Genomic DNA, 21,606 nt, shown 5'->3' on the forward strand with positions numbered 1-21,606 from the left:
GCAGAGGAAAATTTGTCAGGTATGGGCCGAGTTGTACTCAGTAACATGAAACTTGTTCATCTAAACTTACTTTCATCTGGTACTTTGGTAAAATTTGACTAGAGTATACATTCAGTGTCCACTGAGTGCATTAAGGGTCAACATTTGGGGGTGTCTTGCGGGCCTTATGCAGCAGACGATTTGTCTGGCAATGGGTATTTTATACTTAGTAGAGTGTAATAGTTCATTTTATGTTGATTTCATGTGGTACCTCCATTGTTTAACCCAGCCAAAATTTTGGGACCCTCTCTGGGGGTGTCTGGCAGGCCTTATGCAGAGGAAGATTTGTCTGGCGTGGCCCATTCTGTACTTTGTGAGATGAATCAGTTCATTTACACTTACTTTCATGTGGTATTTCCAATGTTTGATCTAGTCCTTGAATGGTCCCTTCTTTTGGGGGGCCAGGGGCCACACGCAGCAGGGGCTCCCCGGTTCCCCCGGCATATATGAATATGTTGGGTTACACAGTAAATGTTCCGGGGGCCACACGCAGCAGGGGGTCCCCGGTTCCCCCGGCATATATGAATATGTTGGGTTACACAGTAAATGTTCCGGGGGCCACACGCAGCAGGGGCTCCCCGGTTCCCCCGGCATATATGAATATGTTGGGTTACACAGTAAATGTTCCGGGGGCCACACGCAGCAGGGGGTCCCCGGCAGACATCCATATATGAATATGTTGGGTTACACAGTAAATGTTCCTGTGTTCGGATATTGGTACCTTGTTCGTTTGACCAAAGTGCTCTGGGCTGCCGGTCTATAGGTTTCTGGCGTGCCCAAGGGACGCAACTCTGCACAGCTAATCGCGGCGCCTTAGACGACAGGGCCAGCCGTGCCCCCCATGGAGTCCGGAGCACAAGTTGTGTATATACGCAACTATTGAAGGGTCACGTACATAATACGAGACTGAAAAGTATATATAACTATTGACATTTATTTCAAAAGAAACTATACAGGCAGAAGGTCACCGGTGATTGGGTACCCTACAGCATGTTCATAAAACTACTGTGACACTAGACGTTTGCGAAGTCAGTATCGTGTGTAACCTCCCGATACTGTGCACCTTGCCAGGTTAATTGAAAACAGCCTGGGGTATGGCGTTCCATTCCCAACATCATGCGGAACAAGGCAACTCCTGGCGGCATAGGTAATCCTAAACACGTTCGAGTGAGCCTAAAGCCAGATAATCAAGACGGCCACTCCGCCCTGCGTATTCTTGTTGATAAATTCATTAGCACTGTTAAAGTGCAAACCATTCTATACTTCTCTTAAAAACTTCATTTATACAAAATAACCATCAAAATTGCACCAAAATTATATCCTTTGTATACAGCAAACATTTGGTGTATTCCCCTCTAACCACAAGCCCCCTCAAGGCAGGACCCTTAATGTAAATGTCAATTAACACCTTAAATCACCGGAGACACGTTAAGATTCCGGGTTAGAATAGGTCTTCAGCAACCCATGCTTGTCGTAAAAGGCGACTAACGGGATCGGGTGGTCAGGCTCGCTGACTTGGTTGATGCATATCATCAATCCCAATTGCGTGGACTGATGCTCATGATTCAATCACTGGATTGTCTGGTCCAGACTCGATTATTTACAGACCGCCGTCATATAGCTGGAATAGCGTTAAACAACCAACCAAAATCACCGGATGTTACGTACGTGGGTCACTGACCTAACACCACGTCACGTGATTCCTCCATGTACAAAACCTGACTGACATGGTCAATCTGACGTGCTTAGATCGACAGAAGCGTTCGCTGCGGCCGCCGTCTCTCAGACTTCCTATGTGACACAGCAGGTCCCTGATGTGCGTTCTGTCACGTGATTGCCATTTCGACCTGTAAGTATTTCAACCTGCAACAAAAAACATATCTATCTTCAACCCTGAGCTACCTTCCGAGAGGAAAATGTACGCTCTTGGACACCATGGAGAGGACGTGTAGAATCGGGCACATCTGTAGTGCAGTCATTCTCGGTTAAATGGTACAAATACAGTCGCTCAGATATGACGCCGATTTATTCCTAAATTGTAGTGTATTTGAAAATACATTTAAACAAATAATACATGTGCAAATAATTCAGATGTAATTTCCTAGCTTAAGGGTGCCATTTTTCAATTGTCGGTGAATAACATTTCAATCATGAAAATGTTAAACTAAGATATGTGTGAAGATGTCAGAAATGCTATCATTCTGATAGATACTTCAGTATAGTCCTCTTATTTCAATACCAAAAATCCTGCATGTGAGCCAGAATTGAATTGTCAAATATACTTAAATATGTTGTCGGCAGATGTTGCGAAATTTACCTTATGCTAACGTTCATTACGCTTAGCTCATTTGTTTGTAGCATATTTTGTAATTATATAACCAAACAGGTTTATTCAAAGCTGGAAAGAAGATACAAAAAGTATATACCTTGTAAAATACAACAAACGCTATAGTTAGTAAGAACTTGTTCGTTGATGAGGCATTTTCAATTTGTTTAAGGATGTAATTATACGTGACAGCTAGTTAAAGGTAATGTGAATTTGGATTAGTTTCAGCCTAATATTGTCAGGACTTCTATATCCACAATTGTTTCGTCACAGAACAGCGCCAAAACGCAGCTTTTTCTATCTGAATATGAACCATTGGAGTTCAGATGTAATTTACGTTTGAGAGGCATTTGAAAAAAAACCCGTTTAGTAGTAAATGTAAACCCCAAAGACTATTTAAACACGTGTTTGTACCACTGGCCATTGCGTCACGCCTTCTGACGTCATCAGGTTTGGCTTGTCCATGTTGTTCAGTATAACGTTAATTTCTCGTGATGGGATCTTCATTTACTGCTATTTAACTTTATAAAATCTGACAAATCTTTCTTTTATTTTGTGCTTAGAAGTGTCATCAATCTAAATAACCCACCAGGTTAAATTAAAATATCGAGTTTTTATCATTTTTAGTCAAATTCAATGACAGATCAATTATTGTTGGGAATTCTTCAAAGAACCCACCGCCAGGAGCCGTATTTTAAAATATATTCGAGATAAATTGTATTTGTAAAATTAATCACTGGGTCAGAATACACTCAAATACAATTGTTTAGGAAGTAATTTCAAATGCAAACTAAGTTTTCAGAGTGACGTAAATTACACATTCAGTATGGAATAGATTAGTGTCAATAAGTTAAACTGAACCAATGCAACAGTAATCGGTTGAAGGTGTTTTAAATATGCTGCTACTTTAAATTAGACTGTTTATTGCAGACAATATGGCAAAATTGTTAAGATTTGAAATTAACGTCGCGGTCATGTACTGTGCTACTGTTTGAACGACTGTCTAAATGTGAGAACCAGGTATATTTTCATATTGCTACGTTATATGACTTCCCAGTGACATTTATCAAAATATTTTGGTGTATGAAGACTTGCCGTCACGGGATCCGTAATGAGGCGTATATGTTGTCCTCGGGTTAATTTCTTGCATATACAAATAAAGGAGAAAAACTATAAGTATAAGGTAGACATCTTTAAAAGGTATTGTGCGTAAAAGTATCTAGTTTCCTTTTAGTATTTAAAATATGCTGCATTGTCCATCAAAGGATCTTTAGGAATCGCGGTAGAATCTAATGTTTAACCAGGTTTTGTTATGTAAATTAAACTCAGTCTGTAATATCAGGGTAGGTCACTTTGAATTATTTGGGTCACGACACTATTTGTCCCTCAGTGTTGAATTTATGGTTATAGTATCGTTGAAGTTTCTAATTTATGAAAATAAAAAGTTTTCATGTAAAAAAATCACTACTTATTTTTCCTATACTTTGCTCAGCTAATTGTTCCATTTAACTGAGAAATTAGTGACGCATGGTACCGCAAATGGGGCCAGCATCTCGTCTCTAGCGTTGTGAAGTGAGATTTCCATCGATAAAATGTAATCATGTCCTTGCAAATGAATTTATGCGCCACCACAGTTGCATCATGAAAACGTTCATGTTGCTGTCTGCATACTCGCTGACTCATCACGAAAGGTCAGATTAAATCTGTTTGATCAGTAAACAGCAATGACGTTGATTCCAACGCTGACGTCAGCACCATTGCGACTTCTTTGACGGAGGACCTGCTGAACGCAATCTGCTTCTTTATGCTGGTCTGGCTAATGCGGACATTGGCGTTAAAGTATCCATTACTTATCTGACGTGACGTCAGAAATCGGTCAAGTTCGAGAAGGTTCACTCGGTTCCTATCCTGCCTGTATTGAGCATAGGACGACCTGGTATTCGTGCATAGGCCACCGTTCCAGTAGCCCAACCATATCCAATCACACCGAGTGCCGTACAATAACAGTTTACAATGATGACATTTATGAAACTTGTCAAACTTCTCAAAAATTGTTTAATTAAAAAAGCAACAAACATTCCGTTAATGATGTGTTTAACAAATGGGGCTTTGCATACAAGTTCTAGATTTGAATAGACCTTCAACTGTATCGTCCATAACTATATGGCTGACCCTTTAGTTGAGTAATAACTCACAAAATAGTTAAACACCCAATTCTTTCATTGTTACTATAGTTAATCTGTCATGACATGAATCTCAATCTGATAATATATAGAAGTTAAGGATCACCTGATTCTTTCATATTACAAAAGTTAATATCTCATGCCATGGCCGATTAACATTACCAATATGAAAGAATCGGGTGATCCTTAACTTCTTTTGAGTAGTATATATATTGATTGACTATATATAAAATCAATCTTGATAGCCATTTAATAGAAACCAACGTTGGTCCATAAGTCCTTCAACATGGTAGAAATATGGCGATCCTGGTCCTGGAAGAATAATATACTAACCCGGGGAATTCATTCCACAACACCCCCCCAAATAATCACGAATATTGGGAGGGTGGGAGGATACAATTCAGTTTACCGCAACTGCAAATATCAAGACTATGCTTAAACATTTAAGTCGACTAGTAGTGCCCTCTGAAAGGCTATGTCAGCTGCCATCATGGTGACCGCATAGTAAACGCCTTACCCCCAATCTCTTTAACCACTAGGGCTACCCAATTCTGAGGCAAACCAGACGTGAACACCAACGACCCACACCGCAGAACCACGATGGCAACCCGATTGTACTTGGAGTCGGCTCCACTATTACCAGACACCACATTTGTACAAAGCGAAATACAAAACCCCTTGCTATAACTTCATTCACTAACTCATTTACTCAGTTATTAACGCAGGAGTATCGGAATAAAAGATGCCATTCTTATATTATGACCAACTATTTGATGGAAGGACCATTTGAAATTCAGGGGATGAGAGGAGATACTGGAATTGTTCCATGGAAATGCTGTCTTCAAGCCGCTACCGAAAATATATATTCTGCAAGGTTTACAATGGATGGTCCTTAAAAAAAAAAAAAAATTAATTTTAAATTAAAAAAATTTGAAAATTAGAAACCAAACAACGATTTGTTTGTTTTGTTTATTAAGACAGCCACCAAATAAAAGCATAAAAACGGGTGGCGTCGATCATCGCCTGTTCTGGGACTCCCCGAAGCTGCTGCCAGTCAGCGTGTAGGCCGCCGACGTTGCTTGGGTCCTCCACGTCCACAGCATGTTCTTCAGAGGCGACTCTGAAAAATATGGTTCTTGTCAACAGCGAGACATTTTAAGGGAATAAAACACATGTATATATTTCAATTACAGTCTTTGGGCGTCAGCTTGATGTGATAAGAAAGTCCAAGTGACACGTAGACGTTCACAGCTCTGGTATAGTGTCGCCAAACCAATGATCTGGGATTCGATCCATTGATTCTTTCATCTAAGTACTTGGTTAAATGATAAAGCTAATATATTTCAGACGTAGTGTTTTTAGCCGTTTACGGTGCGAGTGAGTTTGGTTAAATGCCGCTTTGAACAAAATTTTAATCATAGCATAGCGTCTAATTTTGGCGTGAGAAAAGCGAGTGATGCAGGTCTAAGGTTAGATGAGTGAGTATGGTTTTACGCCGCTTTCAGCAATATTCCAGCAACATTACGGCCGGGGACACCAGAAATGGGCTTCACACATTGTACCCATGTCGGGAATCGAGCCCGGGTCTTCGGCGTGACGAGCGAACGCTTTAACCACTAGGCTACCTGACCGCCCTAAGGTTAGATGAAATGGAGTGCAAGATTCGTGCACTTGTATAGTGGCGTGCGTGCGTGCGTGCGTGCGTGCGTGCGTGCGTGCGTGCGTGCGTGTTTATCCCCTGTTCAGAGTTTACCGTTGGTTGGTTTGTTGTTTAACGTCGCACTCAGCAATATTCCAGCTGTATATGTCAACCAGACAATCCAGTGATTGATATCATGAGGATCGATCCACGCAATTGGGATCGACGACATGCATCAACCACGTAAGGGAGCCTGACCACCCGATCCCGTTAGTCGCCTTTTACGACAAGCATGGGTTGCTGAAGACCTTTTCTACCCCGGATCTTCACGGGTCTACGGTTTAGGGTTTACCGACTGTGCCGACCAGTCCTTGTTTTATTCCCTTAATGCTGAGGGATCGCAGCCGGGGATCGAACCCCCAAACTTCCGCTCAGGGGTAGATCTATCCACAAGACCACGTAGGCACCTGTAGGTCCTAGACTTCCGAATTGTTGAAACCGACGAGAATGCAGACAAAACCCAGAAACAACTAGGGCGAACCCTGTTTCGAACCGACGATCATAGGTTTCTGTGACTATTCCGCACAGCAAATAGCGTCGCTTCAGACGACTTGGTCAGCCTTTGAAGCTTGCCGTAAAGTGAGAGTGTTGACCGACATATCTATTCCAGCATATTACCTTTCGGTCCTGTCAAGACTGCAACTGCTCTTCGTCTACGACCTGCACCTGACTTGACACACGACGCCTGGAAATTGAACATATTAAAGTACTCACGGAAATGAAAAAAACCCCTGTTTTTCTCAATTTAAAAATCGACACAAAGTGTTACGTAGCTGTAAATACGAAATAACAAAACAACTCGAGTAGTACTAGTCTAGATTTGCTAGTTTGATCTCAGTGAACAATACAAAATGTACTTTACCGGAGGTAATTTGTCGGCACTTTCAACATTCAAAAATAACAAATTGACATAGCAGAAACAGACTATAGGCATTATGCACCTGTTCTCACCTGTCATCAAGGTGTCATAGGTCACCTTGATCTACTTACACCTGGTTATGCCCTGTTTCAAAATAGTCTGTTTTATTCACATTTTTACACACTTTTACGTGTAAAATGGCATAAAAACCTTTGATACGCTGTATTTGTGCCACGGCCCAATTAGTACTAATTTAGTTGTTTGAATATTTTGTATATTAACTGCATTTATTTAAGATCTGAGGTCGAAAAATCAGTTTTTTTTTCATTTCCGTGAGTACTTTAGTCACGACTTGCCATAAGACAAATCATGTTTCCCAAAGCAGTCCTATCGTGGTTTTGTGAGAAACCTGTGATACGCGATTCGGGCTTGTGATAAGTGAATGGAAAATGCATGCATCATTCGTGGCCACTCGTGTCATTCCGGGGCTGGTTGATTGGTTAGCCGCACTCAGCAATATTGCAGCTATATGAAGGCGGTCTGTAAATGATCGAGACCAGACAATCCAGTGATTGACATTATGAGCATCGATCCACGAAATTTGGATACGATAACATGCATCAACCAAGACAGCGAGCTTGACACCCGATCCCATTAGTCGCCTCTTACGACAATCAAAGTCGCCTTTTACGGCAAGCATGGAGTTGCTGAAGACCTATTCTACCCCGGATCTTCACGGGTCGTATGGAATTTGAACTTCAGCTTATGTCGGGTGCGCGTTGGCAGTGTAAACCGTATGGTAGAGTAGTAAACCATGAAATACGTCCACAAGTTATGACACTACATTTACCAGCACAAAATAACGCGTACTTTGAAATTACTAAGTCGGAAAGATTAATATTTCATGCAAAAAACAAATTGGACCTGTAAAATGTGGCTTTAATTCATCGTCTTGAAAACATGAAACAAATTTGTAATGGCCAGGTATGTTCTGAGAAAAGGTTACAATCACATACTTTTTCGGATTTATTCTGACCAAAACAATTTAGGAATGGCCATTTTGTGGATATTTTTATGAAATCGTGTGCTCAGTCTTCACCATAAACAATATGCATCATCCCTGGGTTTTTTGTTCTGTATAATCAACCATTAGGATGACAGATAGGAAGGTTTGTTTTGTCGCAATCTGCAAACTTCCAGCCACAGACCATCTTCCCGAGGCAAGGGAGTTAACTGACTATAAAAGTCCAGTTTCCACCCTTGCCGAACTAGGCTGGATTTACTGGGCTCGATCGTAGCGCCACCAGTGGCTATTACCAGTTAGGACCCCTTCTAAGCCTCGCCTATGAACCAATCAAAATCCACCTCTCGTATCACTTGGGTTTGCTTCACACAAAATGGTGTCGCCCGGTCAGGACGATGTGATCGATAATCAAGATCTATATTGTGATAAAACGGGTCTTACATCGCGAAATGCATCGAATCACGTGAGCACCTTAAAAATATCTGCTGACAACGAGTTGGCGGTGCCCATGTTTTGCAAATCCTGCAATCGACCGAAATCTGCATGACAGTTTACGAACCGGTTTTCGATTTCGGTGCGCGATTTTGATTGGACTAAGCATAGATTCGTTAGTCCAGCCAAAATGTAACTCCATAATACCAGCCAAGTTCGGCAAGGGTTGAAACTAAGTTAGCAAGCCTCTCGTTAGTCGCCTCTTACGACAAGCATGGGTTGAAGACCAATTCTAACCCGGATCTTCACGAGCGACATACGAGGTGAAGCTAACTGTATACAAAATGTAAATATAGTTTAGTTTTAATACTTGAAAAATACAACATCAATATCCGAATTTAAAAACAACTTTGCATAGGTAAATGTGAATAACATACGTAAAATAATTTGACCAAGATGGTTATGTAATGTCTACAGAATCCTATCTCCCTGCCTGCCGTCTTGGAGCTACAGGTAACTTAACTGAATAACAAATATTTTGGTGAACGAAAACCAGGTCAGTCTCATTAAAATGAGATCTAAGTTCTCGCTGCCGCTAAACAAAGATCTGAGGACGTCCCATTAAGGGACTTTGACCGACCACTGAAATGACTTACAAGAAGTCGACATCAGCCAATTAGAAAGCTTTCTCGAGCTTTACAGCACTCGTTTCAACCCGGCGACTTCCATTTCAGACTACGCTTGAAAATTATGTTGACAGTTCTCGATCAAAATTTTGAACCCTGAACAAACGAACATTCCGGAATGTCTAACATTTGGTTGAGATTGTATGGCAGTGCTTCCCACGTGCTGTGCAACGCCTCCGTGTTCAAATGTGTATACCACGGAAGCGAGAGATAGACGATAATTTTGACGGAATCAGTCGTACGGGCCGTAGCTGTTGTTAGGAATACCCCGTGTTTACGTTTTCGAGGTTGCATGATTAGAAAAAACACATTCAAACTGGACTGTCGCTTTCATGATCTGGTAAGCGACGCTTTGATTGGTCGGATGAAAGGTCGTTCTGACGTGACCCGTGATGGGATGTCCTCATCTTTGTGTAGCGATAGCGAGAACTAGGATCCGATTTTAATGAGATTGAAAGCCGGTTGATGTAATATTGCCATACCTTTTCGAAATCATATTTTGTTTTAATAGAAAGTCAAGCCAAAAATCCATGGTACAGTGAACTGTAAATATTGTTGTGGACGTAAACACGTTGTTTTAGTGGCCCATCCATGTATGTTTACTAAATGTGCTAGATTTATTTGGTGGAGTTAGGTATTTATGGTTCTGAAAATATACGTAACGATACGTTTAATAGATATTACACACTGGAGTTTTGGGTGGTTCGATCTTGGAACAGCCGAACAGTTTGTCCGGTCAGTCCTGTTCAAACTCCCTGTAGCTGGTGTAGCTTGTGGGCATGGCGGGCTAAATATCACGTACTAACGCGAGGCCATCATTACCACTTTTAGTTACCATGACAGTTCAGTATGATGAAAGAACGGTCACTTCGGCATTTTGTACTTAAGAAATAAACGAGTGGGAGTTGTTTTTCGCTCAGTAAAACACTGCAGGGAGAATAAACCACTTGGAACTGCGCCCCTCATGTTTTATTCTCCCTGCAGTGTTTGATTGGACGATACACGACCACGAGTCGTTTATTACTTATAAGATACACATGATGTACAGCCTCTCAGGATGATGATAAAATGTACAAGCTTTAAAAATATTTACCCAAATCTTAATAACTCCCTCAATAGAATCCGACCTCGGGAACGCCGGACAAGTCCAATTTATGCAGAGGTGGGTATTTCGAGCACATTCTCACAATCTTCCCCTCAATCACTTGTACCTTTTCTCCCAATACCGATTGTCATCTCTTTTGGATGCGACCGTTCGGCCATCGCGAATATCTACGTTGCCTAGCGACATCTACGGGAACAACCCACTAGACACCTAATAACCTCCAATTTACGACGTCATCAAGTTGCGAGCGCTTTTTCGAATCTCCATGAATGACGTCATGGTAGAACAATGTTTTATCGTGAAATAAACCACGTTTTGTTCATTACTCTTTGCGATTTATCGCGTAGCTATCTAATATATACAAATAAAATATTAAGAAAGCTACAATGTATCATTTGGTTTTCGGGAGAAGAGTGAAAGTGTCCATTTTCTTGCCGTCAAACTGTTCTTATACAGTCCATTAATATTTCTTTTAAAAAAACTCAACGTTTTTGTTGGAACAAAAGCTATACATGCTCATCTCAAACTCAAAAAATGACCTGAACGCTTTGAACACGTGTTTATTTAAGTTTGTCACAACCAGTGAAGGAGAGCTCGGACAAATGGTACCTGTCCAGCCTTAAAAATCCCCATTCGTGTTACAAAACAAGGGAAGAACTATCAGTATTATACTATGCATCCGATTCTCAATTAAATTTGTCAATTACATTATATACTATTACGAAAAGGCGGGGACCATCCGATTCTTTCACATTACCATTGTTAATCTGTCATTGCATGAGCAGTATACGAGGTGAGGTGAAATCGGGTTTAACGTCGCGTCCAAGATAATTGCACTTGTATAGCGACGTGCGTGCGTGCGTGCGCGGCTGCTTGTACTAGTGCGGACTAAAATTTAATGCCGATTTTTATAGTGCTAGCCCTGTGAGATGCCATGCCGCAGTTTAACATGAAAATCCCATATACTGACTCCGAGCCGACCAGTCCTTGTTTTAGCCCCTAATGCCGAGCGCCAGAGAGGGTAACAACAAGTACCATCTTTTAACGTCTTTTAACGTCTTTTGGTATGACGCAGCCGGGGACGCTCTACCACTAGACCACGGAGGCTGTCATTGTAGTATACGAGAATAATTATTTCTCGACTCACTCCTTCCAATAGCGTCATTTCAGAAATCACGTCACGATCTCCATTTAAGTAATTTCCCACAGAAGATAACTCGCACACTGGTGAGGATTGATTGGTTGTGTTTAGCGCCTTGTCATTCAAATCCGACTCAAACGAAGCTATGGTAGTGAATAGTGAGCGAATTAAAATTGAACGTCACACATCGGCAAGGTAGCGAAGAGATCTGGGGATCTGAGATTTATAATAGGATGAGATACAGTACACTCGGTAAATGTACGTCACACTGATAGGCGATAACCAGAAAGACTTACCCCGTCACATGCTTTAGAACAAACTGAGAATTTGCACTCAAACTGAAGTCCTGCGTCACCGTTGATAGTAAATACTCTGAAAAAGTAACTGAGGGCCACCGTTCCCTTGGTGACGAACCCCTTGTCCTTCGCTAGGATCATACCGTCGCCGCAGCTGAAATATAAGGATTTAAATTACTTTAGAATGGCCAGCGATGCAAGGGTTTAGCATTTGACAAAAAGAGGAGTGAGTAAGTTAGGTTTAACGCCGCTTTTTAAGGTATTCCAGGTATATCACGGCGTGTCAGCTTAATGTGGGAGGAAATCCCGAAGTGATGCAGGTCTCAGACGTTTACCACGAGCACGGTATGGTGCTGACAAACCTAGAAACATAATCGGGGCGAACCGGGATTCGAACCCTCAATCATAGGTTTCTGGCGTGCCCAAAGGACGCAACTCTGCACAACGAATCGCTGCGCCTTAGACTGGGCAAACCCCCCCCACACACCCACACACCCACACCCACACCCACACCCACACCCCCACCCCAACCCCCACACAAGTTTCAGAGAATCACTGAATCATTAAGTCTTGTTCTTTTAACACAAACTATACTAAGTTCTGTTTTGTCTCCAGTTTTTAGTTTAATTTTAGATATAGTTTTTAGCTTAATTTTCCATGCCAAAGTCCAACTCACCAATATTCCATCTAAGCGACATTATAATGAAGTTCATAAATTAAGCTTGACATATGGTTGAAGAAATTGAAATAATGTTTTAAGAGGACAAAGTCACCGGTATCCCCCGCAATGTAAATACTTGTACAAATATCGGAATAAAAAATATTAACTTCAAATACTTGTTTCAAAATCCCAAACTATGAGAAGGCACCAGTTCACAACAAAACCTATCTATGTACCAACTTTGGTGAAGAAATACTGTACAGTTTTCAAGATCTGCTCCAGAAACGACATCTTGGACGGACGGTGTCGATTTTAATAGCCCCCGCAAAACGCGTTGCGGAGGATAATAAATGAGTAGGAAGAGCACTTGAAGAAAAGGTTAAAGAAACTTTCTATGTCTTGAGGTGACCCAAAAGCTTTGACTTACCCATCCCTTAGCATCGACAACTTGTTTCCTTTGGAATCAACGGCGTTGCAAGATACTGCCTGGATCCCCTTGTCGCCGGGGGCTGAAAGAGTGAGTATGGTTTAATATCGGCGTTTACCACTTCGGTGAAACCCACGAGCACGGGTCTGGTGCTGACAAACCTAAAAACATAATCGGGGCGAACCGGGATTCGAACCCACAATCATAGGTTTCTGGCGTGCAACTCTGCACAGCGAATCGCGGCGCCTTAGACGACTGGGCCACCCGTGCCCCCCCAATTCGATTTAAGTTATTCAAAGCGACTTTATCAACACATTTTATGAATCAATCAAGCAGTTGTGGGTGCATTAATTACGCGGACAGTGTATATTCGACACGAATGTATTCTTATAACAACTGGATTGAAGATATCCTATAATCACTCCACTGATTTCGGCTACAAAGGAAGCCCTCAATCATCAATGCAAGTGTTATCTGGGATAGGTTGGATTAAAGTTAGAGGCTTCACCATCTTTACAAATTACTAGGCTTTAGTTTGGTTGGTTGGTTGTTTTACGCCGCACTCAACAATATTCCAGCTATATGACGGCGGTCTGTAAATAATCGAGTCTGGACCAGACAATACAGTGATTATTATCATGAGCATCGATCCACGCAATTGGGATCGATGACATTCATCAACCAAGTCAGCGAGCCTGACCACCCGGTACCGTTAGTGGCCTTCTTCGGCAAGCATGGGTTGCTGAAGACCTATTCTTCCCTGGATCTTCACGGGTCTTGGCTGTACTTACTCAAGGTGAAGGCCTTCAGTCGCACCATCTTGCCGGCTGCGATGGACCCGCCCGTGAGAGGTCTGCCCAGCACATCTACCATCATGACTTTGATATGCGATTTGCTCACCGGCGGCTTATTGCCTTGAAGCACCAGCGGAGCACTGACTCTGAAATGAGTTCAAGAGTTGATGAATTTCATTACTGCTGCATCAATCCCAGTGGCCCAGCACTATTGCTCAAGTCCTTATTAACCCACGTCGTTTCTGGACAAACATTTTTGAATCACGTGATCCAGATCTATTTCCCAACTATTGTCCCATTTGGTTGTTTCACGCCGACATATTCATCGATCTACGCAACTAAGACACGATGACATGCATCAACCAAGTCAAAGAGCCTGACCACCCGATCCCGTTTGTCGCCTATTTCGACACATTCGGGACCAACTCGTGTTATTCCGGGACAAGCCGAATAGGATATTTCCTCATATATTATATATATTTCAGATGCAATTTAAAGCACATCGGGACGTACGGAATTATACAGTATGATTGAACACATTTAACTGTGTCTTGGATATATTTTAGATGCAAGACGTATGTAAAATAAAAACATATTTTTGAGGGATTCTTTTACGAAGAACTTGAAATCATACGCTCATTCTGATTGGTTTGTCGTATTTTCGCACATAACATTTATCGATAGGGGGACGAGTCTTCTAGCAGGTTACGGAAAGGGGCGAGCGGTGACGAATGCTTTCGACAGTAACAGTCGCCTTTTACAACAAGCATGGGTTGCTAAAGACCTATTCTAACCTAGACAACGAAAAGATCGCATGTTTTACTTTAAATACAGCCACTGAACCGACTGGGAGCAAACCACCCCAGAGAGGAAGGTGTTTACATCACATACCAATGAGCAGCCATCCCTACCTTTACCTGCAGGGCCAAACACTTTACCTGCAGAACCAAACACTTTACCTGAAGGGCCAAACACTTTACCTGCAGGGCCAAACACTTTACCATCAGAAACATGCTGCATGAACCATATGACGTCAAGCTGACGTCACCAATGTGATAAATTCAACTTTGATCCCCTAGTTTGTCCAATGCGATACGACCTAGATTTTTGCTTTCAGCTACACTTTTTAAAAATCGACCCAAAATCAATTACACGATTCCGACGATGAGCATATGTATATGAATAGGTATCAAATAGTTATATCGGATGTTTCCGAAAAGGTGAACGTACCCTGCCCCACCGGCGGCGGCCTTGACTAACATTTAGTGCAAGAAAATTATCATATTTTAAATCTACAAAAAGAGTGAGTGAGTGAGTATGTTTTACGCCGCTTTTAGCAATATTCCAGCGACATCACGGCGGGGTACACTAGAAATGGGCTTCACACATTGTACTCATGTCGGGAATCGAACCCGGGTCTTCGGCGTGATGAGCGAACGCCTTAACCACTAGGCTATCCGACCGCCTCTATACAAAAAGAAAAATATAATCCACCTGGAGCCCCAAGCAGAGCTTGATTTCTGGAGCTAAGAGACTAGCAACACCCGTCACTAACGTTATTAGCATTACACTTTTAAGCCAATACTTCCGGTTTGGGAAAACATGCCCAGTGCAGTACAAATTTGAAACGGGTCCACGCTTCTAGCTATTTTAAGATTAAAAATAATCACTTCCGGTTAAATTAATATCTGGTTTAGGAAAGCATGTTCGTGCCTTGTTCTTTCTACTACAGTCACTTCCATTTATTTGTATAAACTTCTAATGACAGTACTCGAAAATAGGCGAGTTATATGAGTAAAACCCCCCGAGATGAGAAACAGCTTGAAATGGCCTCGTCTAGACTTACGGTGGGGAGACTTTAAGAGGCTTACTGCCTTTCTTCCCTTCTGGCTGGAAGGAGCACGATAGCTTAAACTCATCTTCCGGGGAGTGAAGACGCTGGCCTGCTTCCCCAAATGAAACATGGATCTCGATCGTGAACACTTTTGCGTTTGGCTTTTTCTGGGGAAATATGCGTTTAAGCATAAATTAACATGAATTTAATATTTTCCAAGCGATTCAAGATTATACTGATTCGTAAGAGTTGTAATTACTTCACGGATCCCGTGAACTAGAGTTACACATAGAATCAAACTAGTGATTGAGTGAGTGAGTTGTGTTTAACGCCGCTTTTAACAGTATTCCAGTTATATCACGGCGTGTCAGCTTAATGTGGGAGGAAAGCCCGAAGTGATGCAGGTCTAAAAGGTTTACCACTTCGGTGAAACCCACGAGCACGGGTATGCTGACAAACCTAGAAACATAATCGGGGCGAATCGGGATTCGAACCCTCAATCATAGGTTTCTGGCGTGTCCAAGGGACGCAACTCTGCACAGCGAATTGCGGCGCCTTAGACGACTGGGCCACCCGTGACCCCAATCAAACTAGTGTATGTTAAGGGCCTTAAAGTAGAGACAAGGCAAATTCATTTTTGAATAAATTGCAAAACTTTATCTGGCGTAGTGGCGACTTGGCAAGCGAATTAGCATGTTACGAACTTGTCTTGTTGAAATATTCCATATAGTTGTCTCTTACAAGCTTAGTTTTCCCAAGACATCTATCTCGCATAAGCATATCCGACTACAGAAAATACATCTGTTTTGTACAATTTGTTCAGGGCGAAATTACCGAATCGGGACAAATGGTAAAGAAATTACCAAGCGGAAGTTCGCACCCACAACGAATCGTTGGCAAAATTAAGAATCGTTTCTTCTCTTTCTCAAGAACACACATGTAATGGGATGGTCCCAGATCGCCCAGTTCAACTGACGTGACCTTGGGGTGTCAGAGCTTGACACTGGTCTTTTAACCTATCTATACATATTGAAACAAACCTCAAACACACAAGGGGAAGATCCCTTGCCCGGGTATGATATTGGGAGTCCAAAGAACACAAAATCCTCCGTGCTAAACAGAACTTCCTTTCCTCCCGCACAAATGGCCTTCGCTTCCATGCCCATGTCAGTCATTATCGTGACGAAACCATCGGCAACGCCGTCAACACCGCATTCAGGGGAAACTGAATTCATAAAACATTGTTTTGTTTGTTGGCTAACGTCACACACACAATATTCCAACTATATAACGGCGGTCTGTAAATAATGGAGTCTGGAAAAGAATCCAGTGATTGACATGATAACCCATCTACGTAATTGGGATACGATGACTTGCATCAACCAAGTCAGTGAGCCTGACCACCCGATCGTGTTAGTCGGCTCTTACGACAAGCATGGGTTGGTGAAGACCTATTCTAACCAGGATTGACTGGCTCCATGTTAAACTACAGCATGGTATCTCAGTGGGCTAGCACTATACGCGTGGCGTCGGTACGGACTTGTACAAGCAGCCGTCTACCGGTGTAAATGTTCGTCACTATACCAGAGAAATAATTACCACACCTTCTAATCATGACCATGGAAACCTTCAACACCATGGCTTACCCTTGAACCCGACTCGAATAGCATGACACTAGAAATAGCTGTACAATTAAATCACATAAGAGATATTCTGTTATGTTTATGATCGAGATGCAGACGTCACGCCAGGTGCTTATAATAGAATGGCGATTGTTCAATGGATAATCGAGATGTTTGTTGTTTAAGGCCTCACTCAGCAATATTCCAGCTATATGACGGCGGTCTGAATAATCGAGTCTGGACCAGACAATCCAGTGGTTGATGTCAGGCAGATCGATCCACGTTGCTATTCGAACCCAGGTCTTCGGCATGGCGTTTTAAAGCACTGTATATATGAAAGGAGTGATAGGAAGTATGGTTTTACGCCGCTTTAAGCAATATTCAAGCAATATCACGGCGGGGACACCACAAATGGGCTACACATGTGGTGAATCGAACCCGGGCTTTCGGACGCATCAACCTCTAGCCTACCCCACCGCTCTGTGAAAGGGTTTGTTTAACGTTGGATTCAGCAATATTCCAGCTACATGACGGCGGTCTGTAAATTATTTTAAAAAATCGAGTCTAGACCAGACAATCCAGTGATTGACATGAGCATCAATCTACGCAACTGGGCTACGAGGACAAGCATCAACCAAGTCAGCGAGCCTGACCACCCGATCCCGTTAGTCGCCTCTATCGACAAGCATAGTCGCCTTTCACTGCAAGTATTCTAACCCGGACCCTGTGAAAGGAGAGTTCTTACTGTCGAACACATAGCCAGGCGGAACAGGAGCCCAGGCAGGTACCTGTGAAAAAAGTAATATTGTCTTGCACTTAAACGTAATGTACCAGCATGTTGCGGCTACGTAATCTTTACATGAGTGGTATGAGAAACGATGTCCGATATTTCAGTGTGATGAGGTGAGGTGAGGTGAAATGGGGTTTAACGTCGCGTCCAAGATTATTGCACTTATATAGCGACGTGCATGTACGTGTGTGTGTTTGTGTGGCTGCTTGTACTAGTCCGGACTGATGCCGATTTATAGTGCTAGCTCACTGAGATACCATGCCGCAGTTGAACATGAATACCCCACTCAGACACAGTATACTGACTCCTAGCCGATCAGTCCTTGTTTTAGCCCCTTAATGCCGAGCGCCAGACAGGGTAACAACAAGTACCATCTTTAAGCGTCTTTTGGTATGGCGCGGCTGGGGATCGAACCCCGGACCTTCTGCTCTCCGGGCGGACGCTCTACCACAAGACCACGGAGGCGGTCACTCTCCGAGACCCAGTGTATTTAAGGAAATCTTACTGCAAGCATGGGTTGCTGAAGGTGTTTTTTAACTTCTTTTCAGTGTTTGTTGTTTAATGCTGCACTCAGCAATATTCCAGCTATATGACGGCGGTCTGTAGATTATCGAGTCTGGACCAGACAATCCAGTGATCGATATCATGAGCATCCACGCAATTGGGATCGATGACATGCATCAACCAAGTCAGCAAGCCTTACCACCCGATCCCGTTAGTCGCCTTTTACGGCAAGCATGGGTTGCTGAAGACCTATTCTACCCCGGATCTTCACGGGTTACGTATATGCTTGTATACATGCATACATATATACATAAAATCACATAACCTTGAAACAAATACTGACCATCAAGCTGAAAACGGCCAAGACAATGTATGCAGTCATCGTTTACCTGAAACAAACAACATTGACGATAATCACTTACCAGTTTGATATTTCCAGGATGGGTATGTACCATCATGCATTGTATTACTCAACCAGGGATACAGAATGTATGGACTTTACGTATATGTATCAGTTTGGTGCATGGGTCATGGACGGAAAATATAAAAACCGAGATGCGAGTCGCCTAGTTTTCTTTCCATGGCATGGCTCTGTTTTACTGGTGGAGAGGCAGGTTTACAAAACAGATCTTGTGCCCAAGTCCAGCCGGTAGTCATGTTCCCATCTAGCAATATCCAGCAAAATGTCGGCGGTCTGTAGATAATCCAGTGATTGATATTGTGAGCATCCATCCACGCAATTGGGTTGGTTGGTTGGTTTGTTGTTTAACGCCGCACTCAGCAATATTCCAGCTATATGACGGCGGACTGTAAATAATCGAGTCTGGACCAGTCAATCCAGTGATTAATATCATGAGCATCGGCCCAAGCAATTGTGATCGATGACATTACATCAACCAAGTCAGCGAGCCTGACCACCCGATCCCGTTAGTCGCCTTCTACGACAAGCATAGTCGCCTCTTACGGTAAGCCGGGGTTGCTGAAGACCTATTCTAACCCGGATCTTCACGGGTATGTTCCCATGGGGATCCATATGATCCTTACAAAATATCGATAACGTCTTCATACATACTATTTATCTTTAAAATACTAAATATTTCGATTGACAGCGATTCCTCGAACACACGTTGAGGACTGAGGATTCGACCTGTTTTCCGGTTTAACTTTGGCAGAGTACATGTCAAATCGAAATATGCATGTAGAATGATTTCTGGCTTCACGTTTGTGTGACATTGCTCAATGCTCACTCTGTCCGAGACATTGAGTCGGTGTTGCCCCTACCCGCAATAAGAGCGAGGGATTCGTAGCTGTTGCAGTTGCCGACATTTATGCAGACGATACGTTCAGAACAAAGAGGTTCTTGTAACCTGCTTTCGACTGTATGTTACCAGACATAGGTGAATTAGAAAAGCGTAATTATACAGGAGCAATGATATAATCCAATAAAAAATGGTTATTCGAGAAATGTACTTGAATACAAAAGGCCTTCCCACCGTTATGCTCTCACCAAGACGGTTTGTCTGTCAATCGTCTCCACGGAACTGCATCCAGGGGAAATGAGGACACAAGCTTGGCGAAAAGCACGTGGAAATACGGACATGGTGAGTTTGGGTGATTCATTAATATAAAAATGTTCATGGGTTTTGGTTCTCTGGAGACACAGAACGGAGAGTTCAAGCATATTCTTACCGACATTAAAGCATGTTGCACGTTCTCCACTTTGTGATATATATTGCAGATTCATGTCAAGACATTTAGCTGACTGGTGTCAAGGGCGAGGTGCAAGTGGACCTGAGCACCCGAACAATGCACGGTTATAAATATTTCCGAGTCATGTTGGTAAGTTACACTCGTTATTTGGAAAAGATGTCTAGCACCGCTTGCTATGTATTAACGTTTTCTGACGTTAACATATTAGCTTTCGGTTACTTAGGGATATAGTCATATTGAAATACAGAAACCGACATTAACTAAGCAATGACATGCTTTGGAACTGTTCTATTTCAGAATCGCAAGCTCCGAAGTAAATACAGTTTTTCCCTAACAGTGTGTATCAGTGACAGTGTGTATCAGTGACAGTGTGTGTCAGTGACAGTGTGTATCAGTGTCAGTGTGTATCAATAACAGTGTGTATCAGTGACAGTGTGTGTCAGTGACAGTGTGTATAAGTGACAGTGTGTGTCAGTGACAGTGTGTATCAGTGACAGTGTGTATAAGTGACAGTGTGTGTCAGTGACAGTGTGTATCAGTGACAGTGTGTGTCAGTGACAGTGTGTGTCAGTGACAGTGTATATCAGTGACAGTGTGTGTCAGTGACAGTGTGTATCAGTGACAGTGTGTATCAGTGACAGTGTGTGTCAGTGACAGTGTGTATAAGTGACAGTGTGTATCAGTGACAGTGTGTATCAGTGTCAGTGTGTGTCAGTGACAGTGTATATCAGTGACAGTGTGTGTCAGTGACAGTGTGTATCAGTGACAGTGTGTATCAGTGCCAGTGTGTGTCAGTGACAGTGTGTGTCAGTGACAGTGTGTATCAGTGACAGTGTGTGTCAGTGACAGTGCGTATCAGTGACAGTGTGTGTCAGTGATAGTGTGTATCAGTGACAGTGTGTATCAGTGTCAGTGTGTATCAGTGACAGTATGTATCAGTGACAGTGTGTATCAGTGACAGTGTGTATCAGTGGCAGTGTGTGTCAGTGACAGTGTGTGTCAGTGCCAGTGTGTGTCAGTGACAGTGTGTATAAGTGACAGTGTGTATCAGTGTCAGTGTGTATAAGTGACAGTGTGAATCAGTGTCAGTGTGTATTAGTGACAGTGTGTGTCAGTGACAGTGTGTATCAGTGACAGTGTGTGTCAGTAACAGTGTGTATCAGTGACAGTGTGTATCAGTGACAGTGTGTATCAGTGACAGTGTGTGTCAGTGACAGTGTGTATCAGTGATAGTGTGTGTCAGTGACAGTGTGTATCAGTGTCAGTGTGTATCAGTGACAGTGTGTATCAGTGACAGTGTGTATAAGTGACAGTGTGTATCAGTGTCAGTGTGTATCAGTGACAGTGTGTATCAGTACCAGTGTGTGTCAGTGCCAGTGTGTGTCAGTGACAGTGTGTGTCAGTGACAGTGTGTATCAGTGACAGTGTGTGTCAGTGACAGTGTGTGTCAGTGACAGTGTGTGTCAGTGACAGT

At 42.6% G+C, this 21,606-nt stretch overlaps 1 protein-coding gene across 2 annotated transcripts; it reads right to left on the reverse strand.

Annotated features, from left to right (window-relative positions):
* Positions 1-5,503: 5,503 nt before the first annotated feature.
* LOC124141350 (vitelline envelope sperm lysin receptor-like) lies at positions 5,504-19,987 on the reverse strand. Of its 2 annotated transcripts, none has more exons than XM_046509334.2 (10): positions 19,916-19,987; positions 18,766-18,811; positions 17,874-17,916; positions 16,547-16,731; positions 15,519-15,673; positions 13,670-13,818; positions 12,879-12,960; positions 11,791-11,944; positions 6,866-6,932; positions 5,504-5,668 (listed from the first exon to the last, which is right to left on the reverse strand). In XM_046509334.2, exons 2-10 carry the CDS (start codon positions 18,802-18,804, stop codon positions 5,565-5,567), a joined length of 978 nt encoding a protein of 325 aa, XP_046365290.1. In that variant the 5' UTR covers positions 18,805-18,811; positions 19,916-19,987; the 3' UTR covers positions 5,504-5,564. The 2 variants fall into 2 exon arrangements, with proteins under 2 accessions (XP_046365290.1, XP_046365291.1); XM_046509335.2 differs by having other exon boundaries at positions 19,930-19,980.
* Between the last annotated feature and the right edge of the window lie 1,619 nt (positions 19,988-21,606).

The sequence above is a fragment of the Haliotis rufescens genome, unplaced genomic scaffold (genome assembly GCF_023055435.1).
Source record: "Haliotis rufescens isolate VD_foot unplaced genomic scaffold, xgHalRufe1.0.p SCAF_25, whole genome shotgun sequence".
Classification (NCBI taxonomy): domain Eukaryota; kingdom Metazoa; phylum Mollusca; class Gastropoda; order Lepetellida; family Haliotidae; genus Haliotis; species Haliotis rufescens.